Below are 18867 nucleotides of genomic sequence, written 5' to 3' on the forward strand. Positions count from 1 at the left end.
AAATACTATGTGATGAATGTCTATAGAGCAACACATAAGAAGTGTTGTGGTATCACATTCCACAGGCCATTCTCTTTCTTCAAATTTCATCATCTCATTAAGTAAAATCTGTTGTACAATTAGAGTACAATTAGGGGGAAAAACAACAACGAATACATGTTTTAACCCGTTCTTATGTTGGACAGCCCACAATGTACTTCCTAAGTATGCACCTACAAGTTACAATCATTTTCTTCAGTGGATCGTGCCCTCCTTTAACACAAGAACACAGGCTTGCACGGCTTCTTGCGCGAACGCGTGCGGTTCCAAACCTGGGCAGGCCTGCAGGTTGCATTCCTGGAACTCCGTCGGGGTTCCGGGGCACTGCTGCTGTTGCTGCGACTGCTGCTGCTGCTGCTGCCCCGTCAACATTGCCGCTCCGGCTCCGCCTGCGGCGCCGCACACACGCCTGCGGCTGCGGAAGCCGCGGCCGCATCGGTGCGAGCACTGGGACCAGGCGGCCCAGGGAGACCACGCGGTGCTGGTGGCTGCCGCCCCCCCGGCACGAAGCCCCACGTCGCCTGGAGTGGAAGGAGAACCGGCGGCGAAAGCAAAAAGAAAAAAAAGTTACTTTAAGTGGAAGATGCGACGCAAAATACCGAACTGCTCTTTTGAGTAAAGGCGCAGGGGCAGCCCTGCAACTACCTTACCTGTGCCTTGACTGGCGGAAGGGCCTGCGCTCGAGGGTATTTGACCTACGTGTCTTTACCGAATAGAACCAAAGAGTATGGCTTGGAAGAGTTTGGAGTACCCATGCTTTAATGCGTTAACCACAGTGCCACCCAACCAATTGTGTTCAATAATTTTTAATGACTTGACAAATGTGTGTGTAGGGCAGTGCTCAAGTCAGTTGAAATCAGCATTGGAGACTCCACATTCCCAGGGGCCAGTGCCTTAATAGGAAGACCACTGTCAATTTGCACTTCCTGCACAGAGCCACCGCTGTTGCTTCCTACAACTTGGTTCTCATTTGGCCGACTCCAGGAGAAATGAAGAGCTGAGACAGCACCCGATAGGGATTGAAGCTTCTCATTGTTGCTTATGGCACTCGAACCTCGGCAGCTGACGGGGCTGTGTACGTTCAGTGATGTCTGGCAGCCTCGTCTCGCTCGTATCCGGCTCACCACTCGGGGGCACAGGACCTGCACCTTCGCCAGCTAATGAGACCGCACTCCAGCCCGTAGCGTCACCAGTGCCAGTGTGTGTCCATGGGGGGAGGCCCTAAAAATAAATTAGTGTTGACCCCCTCCCTCACTTAACTTATCAAGTGCTCGTGCGATGACAGAAGACACAGGGATAGAGGTGCATGCGTGGAGATAGCGATGTAGTTAGATACCAGAAGTGTGGACAGTGAATAGATCCTAAATGAGGTGAGAGAGGCGCAGAGGGGACAGATTTGTCGTGCGAGGAGAGAGATGTCTGCAAGAGACGGTGATGCAGTGAGACGAGATAAGGGAACTGCAGACAAAGCAGAGACAAAAACGACGAATTACCCATCTTCCATTTAGTTACTTCCTTACTATCACGATCTAAATTCGAGCTGATATTTGATCCTTATTATGATTCTTTTTTTTGCTGAAGAAAATCAGGCCTAGGGCCCCACCCTCCATGGAGCGCTCGTCGCTGGTGCCTAGCGCCCCACCCTCCATGGAGCGCTCGTCGCTGGTGCCTAGGGCCCCACCCTCCATGGAGCGCTCGTCGCTGGTGCCTAGCGCCTCACCCTCCATGGAGCGCTCGTCGCTGGTGCCTAGGGCCCCACCCTCCATGGAGCGCTCGTCGCTGGTGCCTAGGGCCCCACCCTCCACGGAGCGCTCGTCGCTGGTGCCTAGAACCCCACCCTCTATGGAGCGCTGGTCGCTGGTGCCTAGGGCCCCACCCTCCATGGAGCGCTCGTCGCTGGTGCCTAGGGCCCCACCCTCCATGGAGCGCTCGTCGCTGGTGCCTAGGGCCCCACCCTCCATGGAGCGCTCGTCGCTGGTGCCTAGGGCCCCACCCTCCATGGAGCGCTCGTCGCTGGTGCCTAGGGCCCCACCCTCCATGGAGCGCTCGTCGCTGGTGCCTAGGGCCCCACCCTCCATGGAGCGCTCGTCGCTGGTGCCTAGGGCCCCACCCTCCATGGAGCGCTCGTCGCTGGTGCCTAGCGCCTCACCCTCTATGGAGCACTCGTCAGCGCCACCGGCGGTGCCGGCGGTGCCGGCGGCACAGAAGCGCATCTCCACCTTGCGCCGGCTCGCGTCCAGCCCGCCGGGCTCGGCGAGGCGAGCGCGGCACGTGTAGCGGAAGCGCTGCTCGTGCCGCCCGCGAGCCGACGCGTTCCCACCGCCGCCGCCCGCCACCGGCACCCAGGGGGTCCACGGCGTGCTGCGTCGCGTCTCGGGGCACGGGTCCAAGCTGCACGCCTCGTGCTCCTGCGGCGGTGACCCCACGGGGAGAGGAGGAGGGGTGGGTGCGGCGGGGGAGCGAGTGAGATCACTGAGAGAGACAAAGATCCCCCCCGTGTAGCCTTAACAGACTGATGATTGCACCCGCGGGTATCGAACCCAGGTCACCGGGTTCACAGCGCAATGTGCTATCCCGGTGTTCCACTGCTCTAACGCATACATGCATACAAACAAACATACATCAAGTGCTGTTAGTAAGCACCTATGAAGGCTGGCACAGTACACGAGGGGATGGAAGGCCAGCACCACGCCAGACCGCCTTTGTCTCCCCAGTGGCGATGTTTTTACACATCTTTACAGGTACTCATTTTGACGCTGAGTCGACCTAGGGGAGGTCCAGGACTGGCTCAGATAATCGCCACCGGTGTCGACCGTGAGCGAGAATTAAACTCAGCCCACCAACTTCGTAGGGCCGCGCACAAACCGCTCCACCACCGCTCCCCGCAATGGGCGGAGTGAAATAACGGAGCGAGAGAGCCACACAAACGCACACACACCGTGCATTAATGTGTGCATATTGGGGACGCAGGGGGAGGCAGACGTCCTCTGAAATGTTGGACAGGAATTCAAGGGTTTGCTCCGTTAATGAACACTCTTCATGGATCCCTTGCCTCACCAAACTTCGGCCCCCAATGGCTACATAGGACCTTAACATCAAATGTCGCCCCATGTGCCCGACGCAGAGGCAACCACACAGTAAGGTGCCGCGATAGAGACGGCGAACTGGAAGCATATAAATCGAGACAGAAGCAATCAATCAGATTCCAAACTCTCCACCATGGCCAAGACCAAAGAACTCTCCAAGGATGTCAGGGACAAGATTGTAGACCTACACAAGGCTGGAATGGGCTACAAGACCATTGCCAAGCAGCTTGGTGAGAAGGTGACAACAGTTGGTGCGATTATTCGCAAATGGAAGAAACACAAAAGAACTGTCAATCTCCCTCGGCCTGGGGCTCCATGCAAGATCTCACCTCGTGGAGTTGCAATGATCATGAGAACGGTGAGGAATCAGCCCAGAACTACACGGGAGGATCTTGTCAATGATCACAAGGCAGCTGGGACCATAGTCACCGAGAAAACAATTGGTAACACACTACACCGTGAAGGATTGAAATCCTGCAGCGCCCGCAAGGTCCCCCTGCTCAAGAAAGCACATATACATGCCCGTCTGAAGTTTGCCAATGAACATCTGAATGATTCAGAGGACCACTGGGTGACAGTGTTGTGGTCATATGAGACCAAAATGGAGCTCTTTAGCATCAACTCAACTCGCCGTGTTTGGAGGAGAAGGAATGCTGCCTATGACCCCAAGAACACCATCCCCACCGTCAAACATGGAGGTGGAAACATGCTTTGGGGGTGTTTTTTCTGCTAAGGGGACAGGACAACTTCACCGCATCAAAGGGACGATGGACGGAGCCATGTACCGTCAAATCTTGAGTGAGAACCTCCTTCCCTCAGCCAGAGCATTGAAAATGGGTCGTGGATGGGTATTCCAGCATGACAATGACCCAAAACACACGGCCAAGGCAACAAAGGAGTGGCTCAAGAAGAAGCACATTAAAGTCCTGGAGTGGCCTAGCCAGTCTCCAGACCTTAATCCCATAGAAAATCTGTGGAGGGAGCTGAAGGTTCGAGTTGCCAAACGTCAGCCTCGAAACCTTAATGACTTGGAGAAGATCTGCAAAGAGGAGTGGGACAAAATCCCTCCTGAGATGTGTGCAAACCTGGTGGCCAACTACAAGAAACGTCTGACCTCTCTGATTGCCAACAAGGGTTTTGCCACCAAGTACTAAGTCATGTTTTGCAGAGGGGTCAAATACTTATTTCCCTCATTAAAATGCAAATCAATTTATAACATTTTTGACATGCGTTTTTCCGGATTTTTTTGTTGTTATTCTGTCTCTCACTGTTCAAGTAAACCTACCATTAAAATTATAGACTGATCATTTCTTTGTCAGTGGGCACACGTACAACATCAGCAGGGGATCAAATACTTTTTTTCCCTCACTGTAATGCACATAGGATTGTATCACCTGGCAAAACATGCCTAGGAATAATGTATTATATATGTGTGTGTGTGACGATTATCTGAACTGGTCCTGGGCCCCCCGTTGGTCGACTCGGCGTCAAATGAGTACTAGGGAGACAAATGTAGCCGGGCGTGGTGCTGGTCACTCAGCCCCTGGTGTGCCGTGCCGAGCTTTATAGGTTCTTGCCGAGAGCAATTTGCCCCAAACGCCTGTTGAGGCGATACCGGGGGATATTTCTGTACGTGTGTAAAGCTGTTTTCATCACAAGCGGTCGTGTGGTCAGCTGTTGGAACGCCGCTCATAACAAAGCAGCAGCTGCAAATACGGCGATAAATAATTGTCCAGATAGAATACCTTTGCATTCACGGTAAAAAAAAGCATTTGATTTGTTCTCACTCACCCGAACTCCAAATCCATGCCGAATCGCACAGGGGGAGTGATTGACCAAATGTGTGCACGAGGTCGTAACGTTATTTCCGTGTTGCAGACAGCCCGTTGGCTGTGATGTAGGACATGGCTTCTGTGCGGCTATCTCGCTTGAGCCGCCTCTCAGGAAGACTGATGGCCCACGGCACGTTTAATGCCCCGCCGTGCGGCTGTGTGTAATGTGCGCTCGGAAAGCGTCGCATCAGCGGGTTTTTTTTTTGAAAGCCACCCGCGCACTTTTCAACCAGCTTTATCCGTCACCTGTGCCATTAAATCATCTGTGCTCGAGGGACGACGGTGCCATTAGATTAGTGGGGGGGGGGGGGGGTACGAGATGGATTACAGCTGCGGGGCACTATGCTGTAGGCAGTCAATCCAGCAGAAGACAGAGAATGGATCGTCGTGATGATGAGGAAGTGGGTGGAGGAGGGGGAGGAGGTGATCATGTTTGTTTGGTTTAATCACAGTTGCTGAGCACAGTGACCAATGGCCCAAAATGCCAAGCGGCCAGCAACAAACAGCGCAGATGCACGTACTGGAGCCCTGTATAATTGCTGATGATGAAAGATACTTGACAGCTGTTTATATAGTCTTGGTTCTTTCAGTAAAGTCACGTAGATATAAAAATATTAAAATTAAAAATATATATTTAAAAAAAAATTTAAAGCAAAAAACTACAATAAAAAACAAAAATAGTCAAATAAAAAAATAGAAAATAATAAAAGCTACATTTTCTTTTATTTTTTCTTTTACTATTTTTATTTTTTATTGTGCTTTTTTGCTTTTATTATTTTCAATGTATTATTATTTATATTTTATTTTATCTACATGACTTTAACGGAAGAACCAAGAATATGAATTCCTGCAGTCACGAATGTTTTAAGTCAAAAGTTAGCTGCTTATATATTTATTTATATTTCTACAAAGTCTAGTTCAATGTTTCCATAGAAAGGAGTGGATCTTTTTATTTTTATTTTTACAAAATTAGTCACGGGCCTTTCTCGTTTGGGATTTTGCTCATTGTACGCTTAGTCCTCACACAACGCGTTTTTGACATAACGCGGTTCTGCCATGAAGGAACACTTTTCTCACCACGTGGAACACGCACCGTTATAGTGTGCGTCGTTATAACGTGGAACTTGGGTCGTTATAACGTGGAACGTGCGTCGTTATAACGCGGAACGCGTGCCGTTGTAGTGTGGAACACGTGCTGTTGTAATGTGGAACGCGCACCGTTATAACGTGCGCTGTTATACCACGGTTTCTGAGTGGTCGACGACGAAATACTTTTTGAGCTAAGCGGCTGAGCGGTGTGACGCAGTACGTGGAATGATACAGTAACGTGGCGGCATACCCTCCGTTATTCGCCCCGTCATCTCACTGCGTGTGCGTAGTACTTCGTATCTCGCCAAACGTTATTGTCACATTATTTATGTGGAAATTATCTTCACTTCACGCTTTTTTTTGCTTACCGCAGCACCTCCCAGGAACGCATCTACCACGTTAAATGAGGACTTACTGTCCTGGCAAATGATGGCCTACTTTTGCAAGTACTGAATTAATTCCTTGAATGTGTGCTAACTGGCTCTGGAGAGGGCTCCAAACCCAAAGCTAACCAGCTAACTGTGCTTAGCTGTCCTATGGTAGAATTGAATCATATTAAAGCATCACGATGCCTATAATCTGTCCGGGTGGTGCTGCGCTCATCACGCGGAAGGTTACGTTGTAACGCGAGAGGGTCACCTGTTGATGCCATCCTCTTAGTGTGAATGAAGTTAGTGCGTGTTGCGGAGAGTTGATGGTGGTTCTATGGAGAGACTGGCTCCGACCATAATAATGTGGAATTCCCATTGCTTGATTAGGATCCACCAGCAGAGACGAGTGTCACCCCAGCGCTCCTTTGAGCAGTGATACAATTTGACTTTCGCGAGGAGATGAGATTTTGAAAAAAAATAGCAGTTATTTTCCTGACTTCCAAATTCTCTTAGACACATTTCAACGGCTCTCCACACGAGTGCCTCCAGAGACAAACAGAACAAAGAATCTCCTACTTTAATGTTGAAAAGAGAGGCAATTGATACCAATTATCGGTGTTCCAATGATACAAAATTCCACCCGATTTCATAACTGCATGTGGCAATCTCTCCTCAGTTACATTCACAGCAGAGGCACCGAATAATGTGGTGGTTCGTGCGTTATAAGGGAAGGAAATGAGAGTTCTGAAATCTGAACAACAACAAAAACGGAGAATAACAAAAGGAAGCGATACGCAGATAAAACAATATCGCATCAACGTGGATGGGTGTGGAGCTAAATGTAGTATTTACCAGCAGCCTCTATAATATGGTGTCTGAAGAACACGCAGTACAACCCTTAAAACACATCGGAGAGCTATCGGGCATTGTGAAAACATTCACGTATGAAATTGGCAATACATTATTGTTTAAGAGGCTATCTTTGGCGGTATATGTACAATAAGTACTATAATCGTAGCCCATAATTGCTTAGGGACCAATGTAATAGACATCCCTTTGAAGGAAGTCAACAGTATGCATGTTGAACTTCTTCCCCATCGTGCACAGCCAACCGTGCTAATCGGAGGTCTGTACAATTGTTAGACCGTCATAGGAATGTGTAATATCAATTGATAGGAATGAAGTCTTATTCATTCAAGCTATCGACATGTAAAGAGATCAATGTTTCTATATGTCTGTCCATCTGTCAGTCTGAGTGCCTGCTTGTTTCATTCTGTTATCATTGTTATCATTCTGTTATCATTGTTATCATTCTGTTATCATTGTTATCATTCTGTTATCATTCTGTTATCATTCTGTTATCATTCTGTTTTGCGTGCCTCCGATTAGCACGGTTGGCTACTTACAGTGCGAAAGAAGTTCAACATACATCACTATTAACTATATTACTGTTAAATCTTTTCTGCATTTCATTCTAAAAAAAACTAAACAAACGTGGAGCCCTATTCCAATCCACACTGGATAAAAGCCTCTCCACGTCGGGCTGATTGTGGGGGGCTCTTTAACCATATTTTACCACGCTGGTCACTGAAGAGAGGCCCTAGACCAGTTTAGATACCACTTTAGATTCCACTCGCCACCGGCGTTAGCCGTGGCTAGGAAAGCTAGCTCAGGTCACCGGGGTCATAGCGCAGCAGTGCACTAGCGACGGCACCACCACACCACCCCCGTCACATTTAATATTTATATATAAAAAATATACTATTTAACTAAGGAAAGCGTCAGACAATAGCTTTTCCGGCAAAGCAGGAACAAAAATGTTGATTTCTTTTTTCAAGAGCAGAAATTGACTTCGCATCAGCGATATTCAGTGTCAACACCCAGACCAGAGGATATCCTCACATGCAATTGCAGACACGCACACTCGGTAAAGATTCCCCGTGCAGCCTTGATAATTATGTATGCTGAACTTCCGTTGCAGTCGGTCCCAAGAGTCTTTTAAAGTACTTTTAAAAGACTGTCGGGACAACGACTGTTTGCGAGCACCTATTAAGACTGGAAACAGCACTCAGGCGTGTGGCGTGGCCTGTACCATTCCTGGTGAACTTTGTCTCCACAAAGATGACGTTTACACATTTCACCAGGTACCTATTTAAGGTTGAGTTGACCTAGGATAGGATCAACACTGATTCAGATATAACTGACTCATGATGTCGTACAGACAATCACACACACACACGTGCGCAAAAACACAGAACCAACCATTTGTACAGGTTCTGTGTTGAGCAGACTTCGCTACGATCCCAGTGACCTGCGATCAACGCACGAAAGCAGAAAGGTCGCTGTGAACCTTTCCCGCACGTCTCCTCAATTGAACCAGCTTCAAATGAGTGCGTGGCGTGGTGTGTCAGCACCACCAATGGAGAGACGAATGTGGACAGGCACGTGTGTGCCACACCGCCCTCCGCCCTTACGTGCGCCTCAATAGGTGCTCGCACACAATTGTACACAGCAGCACGCACGTAGGAAAGTACCCTCCATGCAGCCTGATGGACGGTCGGGGAAATCGCTGTTAGCGAGCGCCCATTCGGGTGAGCGTGGCTCACACGAGGGTGAGGTGGAGCCGGATCCAAGCTCAGCCGCCTCTCTTTTCTCAGCGCTTGACGCTCACGCACTCTCGTGCGGGAGGCTTGCTACGAATCTGACGAGCGCCTTGCTCGACTCGTGCCGCGCCCGTCAGTGCTGCCAGGCTTGCGGGGAAGGTGCTCTGACCTACATTCCAGGGCCCTCTGCTGCAGCGTCCCCGCTCGCCTCCTCGTCACCCGACACGGCAGATGCCTCCCGGCAACCCGCTGCCCGCTCGTCCGCTCGGCGAAGTGCCACTCGCGCGTCAGCGTCAGCGCGCCGTGAGGCCCCCCCAGGCCACTGGTGAGCGAGCGCACCTCCTGCGACACCGCGGCGCTCGCTCCCCCCCCCGACCTCACCCCGCACTCACGCCCGTATCGCAAAGGACAAAGACAAAGGGTCCCCCGTGTAGCCTGTTACAGACCGTTGAGGGCAAGGGCTGTAAGCGAGAAGCACCAATGACGAGGGGGTGGGTGGCCAGCACCACGCCCGGGCCGCCGTTGTCTCCCGAGTGGCGATGTCTGCACACCGCTCCAGGTAATAAATTGAGGCTGAGTCGACCTAGGTGGAGGCCCAGGACCGTTTAGAATAATCGTCACTGGTGTTGTCCGTTGAGCGGGAATCGAACTTTGATCATCAGGTTCTGAGCGCAGTGCCCTGAACGCTCCGCCACAGCTCCTAACACCCCACATCGCTTCCACTCTGTGACACCCCCACCGTCTCCCTCATTCGCTCACCCAAGCGTCCTTCTATTGCACCGCCCCCACTCTCTCGGGCAGCCCGCTCACCTGCGCTGCCTGGAGCCTCCGTTACGAGGACCGAGGTTGTTTTTCCCCCCTCTCTCTCTCTCTTAACGCCGGTTCATCGACCGGCCGCTCATGTGCAGTTTATTTTCTTCCGCTCCGTGGATGCAAACGCGCCCAACGGAAATGGGGCAGTGTGAGGAGGTACCGCACGTACCCGGGTCGACGGCTGAAGAAATTCCATGCGGCATTTGTCAGTGGGAACATTTGGGGTGTTTGAAACGCGTGCGTGCTTTGGCGAGTTTAAATTCGGCTTCTCATAATGAGGCAGAATGGGTGCATTGGACCAGTTAAGAATTCGCGTTTCATACCGGAGGGATTTCATCGATGACTTGGAGCAAGGATCATGCAGGCGCTGAACCTCTGAATGCGGCAACAAGTGCTGACCGTGGCTTGTGGAGCCAGTGTACAGAGGTCACACGGGAAGTGTGGCCACATAGTCATTCATCCCTATGATGGTAAAGTAGACACACACTAGACTCCAAAAACTGGCCATCGATTTTACATCGATATTACATCGATGACCAGTTTTTTGGGGCGCTGTGGTGGCGAGATGTTATCTCCCTCGCCTGGTATACAGGAGGTGGTGGGTTCGATCCCGATCCTGACGCCTGCTGTATATCTGGAGTTTGCATGCTCTCTCCGGGTCCTCCGGGTTTTCCCTCCACATTTAGAATCGACGTCACGCGTCTAGGGTATTTGGCTGCTATAAATTTGCACGTGATAAGCCACTTCATTTGTGGCCAGGTCGCTTCTGAAAAATAGCTACAAAGGCTCAGTGGGCCATAGCCGGTAAAATTCAAATAGCCGATCGTAGTTTGGTTGAACGTTTCGTGACCGGTGGCACAGGGTGGTGGCGGCGGCTCACCGCGTCGCAGCCGGTGCAGGCGGTGTCTCCGGCGTCGTCGGCGGTGCACGTGCGCCTCCGCGTGCGCGTGCCGCCCCCGCAGGGCGCGCTGCACGGCTCCCACGGGCTCCACGGCGCCCAGGACGCGGGCACGGGGCAGCGGGCGCGCTCGTTGCAGAACCTGCGCACGCGGGAGTGCCGATGAGACGGAGCGAATCAAAGTCTCACCGTCGGTACGTGCGGTGGTGTTTCGCGCCGTTCTCGTAGCGCGAGGCGCTCTCTCGCGATAGGAGCTGTTGTCGCAGGCGACCACAGGGTCTGCGGTCGGGAGTATCATGGCAGGGGGGCGATTCCGCTACGTGTGCTTTACCCAATGAGGTTATTTGCGAGTAATTTAATTTGCCAAGAGTGGACCGTGACGCCCGTGCGATCTTTACGTCCGCTGTGAAGCAGATGCGGCGCTTTGCTTTTGGTTTTTATTTTGGCTAAATAAACCCACGGTATTAACCAGGGCGGCCGCCGGGCTCGTTACCGCGAACCTCTGCGGCAGGCGTGAAATGCGCCACCAAATGCGCTACCGCTCATCCGTGTCACGTTATTCGCATCGTCCTTTCCTACACGCGCGTCAACGATGGGCAGCTCTAAACATCGGGGCTTCACGTAAAAATCTCACTGTCTCCCTGCTCGAATGAGAAACGCGGCAGCGAGACCGACGCCGTTGGTGGCCCTGAATCAGTGGTTAGAAACCCACGAGCCCCCAATGTGGGGAGCAGTCTCCCCGTAGGTCACCACCGCCGATGTCCCACGGAGTGGTTACACATGTTAAACACACTGTACACTGCTGGAGGGATGGGTAAACAATGCTTCAATTATAAGTCAAGCTCTTTAGCAGCAGCACCAAGAGTGCGGGTAGAGGCCCTGTGGAGCTCGAAAGAGGATGGCTTTGTTTCTTCCGGGTTCAGATCTGCGGAATGTCGTCCTTTAGGCAGAATGGCACCCATCTGAGCCGCGTGAACTTTTCCACTGCAGGCTCGGGCTCACGAATGGACATGAGCATCGAGCACGAAGGCACACTGACTTTGACACTCCGCATGGGAGATTTGTAAAGAGCAGGTGGCTGATCGGCGCTGAGGATGTACGAGGGACGATAAAACGAACAAGTCCATCACCTCACAGCGATGCGGCGCTACTCCTGCGGAATGCGAGACTCGGACTTTTCTGTCACCCCTCGTGCGTGTGTATGTATACACAGTTCTATGCGTACATGCACACATTCGAATAAACGCATGCGCACTTACGCACTCGTACCTATGCAACGACGCACAAATTGGCCAACGGTGGCTTTGAACAGTGGACCTAACAGGCAGGCAGGCAGGCAAGAACACGGAGGGTATATGTGTGTGTGTGTGAACACGGAATATGTGTGAACAGGGGGAAATGATCAACGTTGAAACAGGCACCGGTGACGGCAGACACACACCGAACCCGCCGGCTAAGCACGGGCGCAAGCGTGAGGACGGGCAAGCACATCGGCGAGGAGGGCCGGAAGCAAGCCATGCTGCCAAGGCGGTTCGATGGCGCAAGGTGGCAAGGCAGCTTGGCTGTCGGTCACAGACGACCCAAAGGATAGCAAAAAAAAATGGTAACAACGAGAATAAATACGCGTGAATGGAAGCGTCGATGGTGAGCTGCAACTGACAACTTCGACTGCCATAGCCTAAACTGTAGCTCCGTTGTGACTGATGGGGAATACATTTCGATTTAAAGCTTTCGTGACTGCAAGGATTCATCTTCTTTGGTTCTTTCGGTAATAGTTGGATGCGAAGGGACGGATGCACGTTTGCTGTGATTGAATGCGTGTGTGTTTTTAAGCTTTGTAAAGCTCGTGATTCGACAGCCTTGGCCAATGTATGAGCCGACCTCGAGCACCCACATGATGAAGGTTTCAGCATTGTCGAATATAGCGAATTAAATTACCATAAAGGTGTAACCATATTAATGTCATGGCAGTGATGAAGATGGTTGAATTATATTGACTAGCATTGAAATATTAACTTAGGGCACCGTTTATTATTATAATTGCAGTGGTTTACCCAGGAAAGCCTGAGTCTCAAGACTTGAATTCAGGAGGGTCCTGCCAAGCTTCTGCAGAGGCGTGGTGATATTGCTGCTGTGTGTGATTCCAATTGAGCCATTTGCAGGTCAAAATTTCAGCTTTGGCATATTCGTCCAATGTCAGTTACATTGCACGGTTTTTGTTTTGCTACGGGAGGAAATCGGAGAACCCAGAAGAATCCCAGGCAGAACAGGGGGAGAAGATACAAACTCCACGCAGCAAGGCGCCCGAGTCGGGGATCAAACCCAGGCCCCTTCTGACTGGGAGGCGCGACTTGCCGCAGTGCCATCCTGCTGCCCCCCACCCCCAATTCCTTACTTTCTCATTTGTAGTCTCTCAATGGTATGTTCCATCTTGTATTTATATACAGGTACCTAACCATATAATCATCTTTCAATGTGCATACATTGTGAACATATCGAATCTTAGACGCACGATTAACTTCTAGTAATGTGAGCATTGGAACTGATTTTGACCCACTGATGAATCGTTAATTATTTCGTATATTCTTTACGTGCAATTATCCGCACTGCTCGTTCAAGAATTCCTTGTCAGTCGTATCAAAGCTCTGCCTCCTGTTATACAAACTATATTCTAATCTCATGTTTATTTGTTTTACATCATTTCACCAATTGAGTAAATGCTGCAGCTCTGAATGGATGTCGTAAACGAAAAGAAAAAAAATGTTGGCGATGTTTGTTGACAAAAAGACTCCACCGAAAACGACAAGTTCTCCGCACATGAACGTACCAGTAGTACTGCCGCTTTGTCTGCTTGTGTGATCTGGGAGCGATGCCGTGGCCAAGCAGGAGAGGAGCGGGGGGGGGGGGTGTTAGGTACACATGGGATGTATTGCACCAGAGTTTGCACGGTGGCATCAGTGTTGTTCCTTAAGATTGCAGCATTCATCAGATGGGACCCTTTTTGCCAGCATCAAGATACTGGAAAAAGGGTCCCATAGACATGACTGCTCAATCCGAGCTAATAATACTTTGATACTTGCATTGCCTTTGTACTGTTCGCCATTTGGCGTCCTCTGGTTGCACAGCGGCGAGCCGAGGCCACAAAGAATGCTGTCCCTGGTGTAGGCCAATACGTTTAAATAGCAATGCGTATATTATCAGAGCCTGTTTGTTTGCATCTTTTGCCACAAGCATGTGTGGTTAACGCAGACTTGATGCCTTCCAATAGGTTATCTATTTGGTGTGTGGACACCTTAAAGCCTGTTCTATTGCCAGAAAGGGTAAACGCCTATTCTTATATATATTTTCTTCTCAGCATTCATCAAATAGCACGCAGCTCCATACAGCCTATTACCCCTCTGGGATTATTTAGAGTGAGTGCCACTTTGTGAGATGTCAGGAGCAGTTGTCGTATGGAGATACAGCGTTGGTTGGCCCGCCGTGAGAATGTTACATTTGCACCATTGGCCCAGGGAAGGCTGACAAAAATGATCACCACCCCATTGCTCACTTGAGCAGAGAGACGCATTGAATTTTGATCCTGAAATGAATATTATAGTGATGCAAAGACAGCGACGTTTATGGGTATTTTTTTCCCATTGTAGAATTTCTGCTCTGTGTTCTGACACTGAGCCTGATTGACTTTGGCATCTCATGGTCATTGTTTTTTTTTATTTAGTATAAATGTGACTTGTGTTCACGGTCTACCCACATCCATTGCTTGTCTTTGGCTAGGTTGCAATTTAACCATAAAACGGACGAATAAAGTATCCTCCAATGTTTCCGCAACACGCTTGGAAATGCACGATTGGAACGCCGACCGGAGACAATGGCTGAGCGTATATGCCGCTTGTCATGGATGTTTGCGGTACATGCCCCGGCTAATACTACGACTGTGTAAACTATACGACATGCATCGTCTGTATAAATGTAATTCAAATGCAGTAATTCTGTATTATTGCATGATTTCCTGTTATGCCAGACAACCGGCATAACCAGAAAGGCTCATCCCGCAGCTTGGAGAGGTCTTGCTGCTGCTGTGCTGTTATTTCGGAGGTCAGTCCACTTGCGTTAATACCAATAGAGCAAGCACCGCACTGCAATACAATTACTTTAAAATCCTCCCAATCAAGCAATAAACCATCGCGCGAACTCCGGTCACCCTCGCAGCAGCCGTTTTCGGCTGGCCATCGAACAAAGACGGTCACCGCATCGCGCGCTTCTGCGGCCGTCTGGAACGCTCTTCCCTTCCAATGTGAGGAAGCCACCGGAGCTGTGCACTATTACAATCTAAAATTTAAAACTCGTTTCTTTAGGACTGCTTTTTGTGTTTAGTTTGTTTGTCCTTCCCTCGCACCTCCGATAAGCACGGTTGGCTACGAACGGTGCGAAAGAAGTTTAACATACATACTGTACAGTCACTCGGATACTGATTGCTTTTCAAAACACTGAGCAGTGTGCGGTCCAACACCACAAAGTCCCACCCCCCCCCCCGCCTCGGCAAACTTCAACAAGGGCCACTGCACACCGCAAGGTTGTCCTGTGAAATTCATTGGCTCTCGGCAAACATTTGTTATGGTTTACGGCCACTAACGGGACAGTTAACGCACTTATGAACCCACGTGCATAACGATGACCCGCGTTTATAGCACGTGGCCATTAGCCTCTCCCCGAGGGGTGCCCCTCTTGAGGCCCACTGCACGCGCTGCCGGCGTTCTTGAGAAGTTGCCAATATTTGACATTTAACGCGCGAGTGCACGAACCAATTTAATGTGCAAAAGCTTAATGGCTAAAATTAATTTGACTTAATTCAGCGCCCTTCATTTCACCATCTAATATCCTAATCAGATTCATGTTCTGCTGTTGCAATGGAGACGTGAGCCAGGTCATCCTCGTCGTCATCATACATGATCTATCCACCGCTGGATGAAGGCCTCGCCATCTCCCGCAGCTTTGCGATGCAACAATCCATCTCGCTCCTTCACGCGAGCGGATTTCATCGCTTCGACTCCGTGGTGGAAATCCCCTCGAACGCGTTCCATCATTTGGCTTCCACTCTGTCCTTCATCCCTCCCAGCGACCTCTCCTGCCCAAGGTCGCTAACTTTTTTTTACAGTCAATATATCGTCTTAAACTTGCGTATGTACTCGGGTCCGTGTGTCCCACTTTCAGTGTAATTACAAGTGTGCACTTGCCAACACTTCTTTGAGAACTTTTCAGATTTTATTCCATCTTTTTTTGTCAATGCCCAATCTGTCCTCGATGGTAATATATATATTGATGAAACGCATTCTTTCTCAAAAGGCCCATTGGCACATTACTTTTCTTGATTAATGTCGGTTTCCCAAAACCCAAGCTGCTCTCGTGAAAGGGGAGCGAGAGAGCCACGTGGGGATCCAACAGAGAGGACGTAGTCGTGTCTCTGTGCTCAAACAAGAATGGGCAGCGCTCCCCTCTACACGAATTCCACATTCCTATGGTGGGAAACACTCCCATCGTAGGACAACTACTACCAATCATAATATCGTTCATCTATCCAAGAAAACCTCAGTGAGTCCTCCGTTTCTTTTCTTGAGAGGATCCTGCATTGGCATATTTTAGCAAATTCCTTACTCAGGAGTTGCTTTTTATGCACGAAAGAGGAAACTGGACTATCCAGAGGAAACCCACGCCCATTAAAACACGAATTAAAAAAATCCAAACAGAAGGGTATGCCCCATCTTATGTGCGTTGCCATCTCCCGCAGCTCACGGCAAGTGAAACATATGCCCTGCGTGATCCGCCAACGGCAACTCCAAAGCGCTGGATTTGTGGCATTCCAGCTTGCAAGGGGCATTTTATTCTTCCGTCAAATAAAAGTGCAGTTGAGCAACCCACTTAGTACAGTGAGTGTAGGGATTTTCTTTGCTCTACATGGCTTACATTGGATGGCAATTAGGACAATTATGCAAATGAGACCCTGTGTGTGGCTCATTAATTTGGGTATAGATTTTATTACGATCAAGTTCAAGGCAAGGAAAGCCAACTGTGTTCCTAAATCACCTCAAGAAGATTTTTTTTTTATCGGCACATTCACATATTTTAACTTCTTTTCGAAGGCAGTCATATTTCAGCAGTGCAATTAAACGTTCGCAAAGGAATGGTCGTTTTAACGCTGCAATATAAAAACAATTGGGTTTTTAGACACAGAAGAATCCGTAGCTCTAGCATACATAATTTTGAAAAACAGAAGCCACAATTCTGTAAATCTCATTGTATATATGTATATTTCAATAATAATTATCCTTTTGCAGTTCACTCCTGGCACAAATTGCACATTGCAAGCCATTTAGCAAAGACTTTCTGGTAAGAACATAAATGATTGGTGATTTAGTGAAATAATAATACAGGCTAGTGAATTAGAGGTAGATAATTTGTTGTGGACCATTATTCTGTCTTTATGCACTGTACATTTTTTTCGACTTACATGGGACAGCACTTACATTTCATTAAACATCACATTGCATGCCTTCCCTGACGTGTTTCTGGGTTGTTACCGTACGGCGCTCGGCACAATGTCTGACGTTCCCCACCGCTGGAAGCAAAAACGTCAGACGCCGTGTCGAGAGCCACAAAGCACAGCCGCGGAAACCCACCAAGTAGTCACAGCATTGCAGTACTTGCAAAGTATATATCTCACAGTCATTTACACGGCTGGCTCAGAGCCATTGCCAAGATACAAATAGCCAAGGGGGCCAACCTCTTTCATTCTCACTCCTACGTTGAGTAGCCCCCATAAACTGGTATGAGTCGGAAAAAGGTTTTGACTTTTAAAATCTAATTTTAGACCGCCACGATTACAATCAATGCATCGCCACGGTGCTGCTTAATGGGAATAACTCATCCCACGGCGTCTCTGGTTGGGCAGCCCTGTGGTTAAAACAACCAAATTAAAATTGGAAGGTTGTGAATTCAAATCCCAGCTTGGAACAGACTCAGAGCATCAGCCCTCCAGGATTTCTCAAATTGGCCCCCTACTATCGGAACTCAACCATCGTCATCCTTCAGACAAACTAACACAGTGCAAATGAGATAGACGCTCAAATGAGATAACACCTAAACATATATAGATAGGACCGCAAAGCTTGTCCAATTGTTGGCACCAGCTCATCGCGTGGCCACCTACCTGCCTGTCTGTTGTTCCTCGTGCCTCTGAGTCACTCACTCTCGTAGAGACTGTTACAAGTTCAAGTTATTATTATCGTCATTACTACCCAGCACTTTGTTTATTGTGGGCGGTGTTGTTGGGGGGGGAGGGGTTATTCCTAGGGACTTTGCCATCTCTCCACACATCCTCTCCAGCCTTCCCGAGGCAAACCCATACACCCACCAGCCCGCCCGCTCAGCAACCCAATACCCATGCCAATACCCGGCCGTTCGCCACTAAGCGACGGTGATGTCGCCAAGGCCCTGTGCCAGGCCAGGTGCACTTTGAGGCCACGTGAAGTGTCGAAGGCTCGCTGCCAGGAGGAGGTCTCGGGACAGGACCCAGCAGGCACCATGGGTTGGCTGACTGAGATGATCGGTAGATGCACCACCAGCCGTACCGCCCAGCCCCCCCCCCCTCCCCCGCGGTCCTCACCTCTCCTCTCGGCTCTGCCCCACGCACACGCGGCCCCCGTGCCGCGGGCTGGGGTTGCTGCACGAGCGCTGCCGCGCCTGGAAGCCCATGCCGCATGACGCGCTGCAGCCAGACCACGTGGACCACGGTGTCCAGCCGCCATTCCTACAGCAGCAGCAGCAATGCGGTGTTAATGATTGGCTCCGCACGGGCGCCATACAGTCGTAGCTGTAGTAGTAGTAATAATAATAATAACCACGATTATTGTGTTTAGTACACTGAGAATAAGGAAACAAAATCTGAATATTCATTTCGACTGGAGGAATCCGATGAGCTATAGAGCTATTTTTCACAGATGTTGTAAATATTCTTGGGTCTTTCGGTAAAGCCACGTAGATAGATAAAATAATGCAAAATAATACAAAATAATATCAGATGTTGTCAATGTTGTGGATTTGCTCTTCAACACACCGGTGTGCTGTACTAGTAACAAATTG

At 49.7% G+C, this 18867-nt stretch overlaps 1 protein-coding gene across 2 annotated transcripts in view; it reads right to left on the reverse strand.

Annotated features, from left to right (window-relative positions):
- LOC116940836 (semaphorin-5A-like) overlaps nt 1–18867 on the reverse strand; it is a 157369-nt gene that overhangs the window by 13480 nt on the left and 125022 nt on the right. Inside the window, exons 14-18 of one of the 2 annotated variants that reach the window (XM_032951073.2) lie at nt 18392–18535; nt 13559–13591; nt 10714–10873; nt 2189–2447; nt 312–560 (exon numbers count right to left, since the gene is read on the reverse strand). In XM_032951073.2, coding sequence (XP_032806964.1) covers nt 312–560; nt 2189–2447; nt 10714–10873; nt 13559–13591; nt 18392–18535 — 845 coding nt within the window. The remainder of the gene's footprint in view (nt 1–311; nt 561–2188; nt 2448–10713; nt 10874–13558; nt 13592–18391; nt 18536–18867) is intronic. The other variant, XM_032951075.2, reaches the window with a different exon arrangement.

The sequence above is a fragment of the Petromyzon marinus genome, chromosome 10 (assembly GCF_048934315.1).
Source record: "Petromyzon marinus isolate PM22_M1 ecotype Great Lakes invasive population chromosome 10, UKy_Petmar_22M1.pri1.0, whole genome shotgun sequence".
Classification (NCBI taxonomy): domain Eukaryota; kingdom Metazoa; phylum Chordata; class Hyperoartia; order Petromyzontiformes; family Petromyzontidae; genus Petromyzon; species Petromyzon marinus.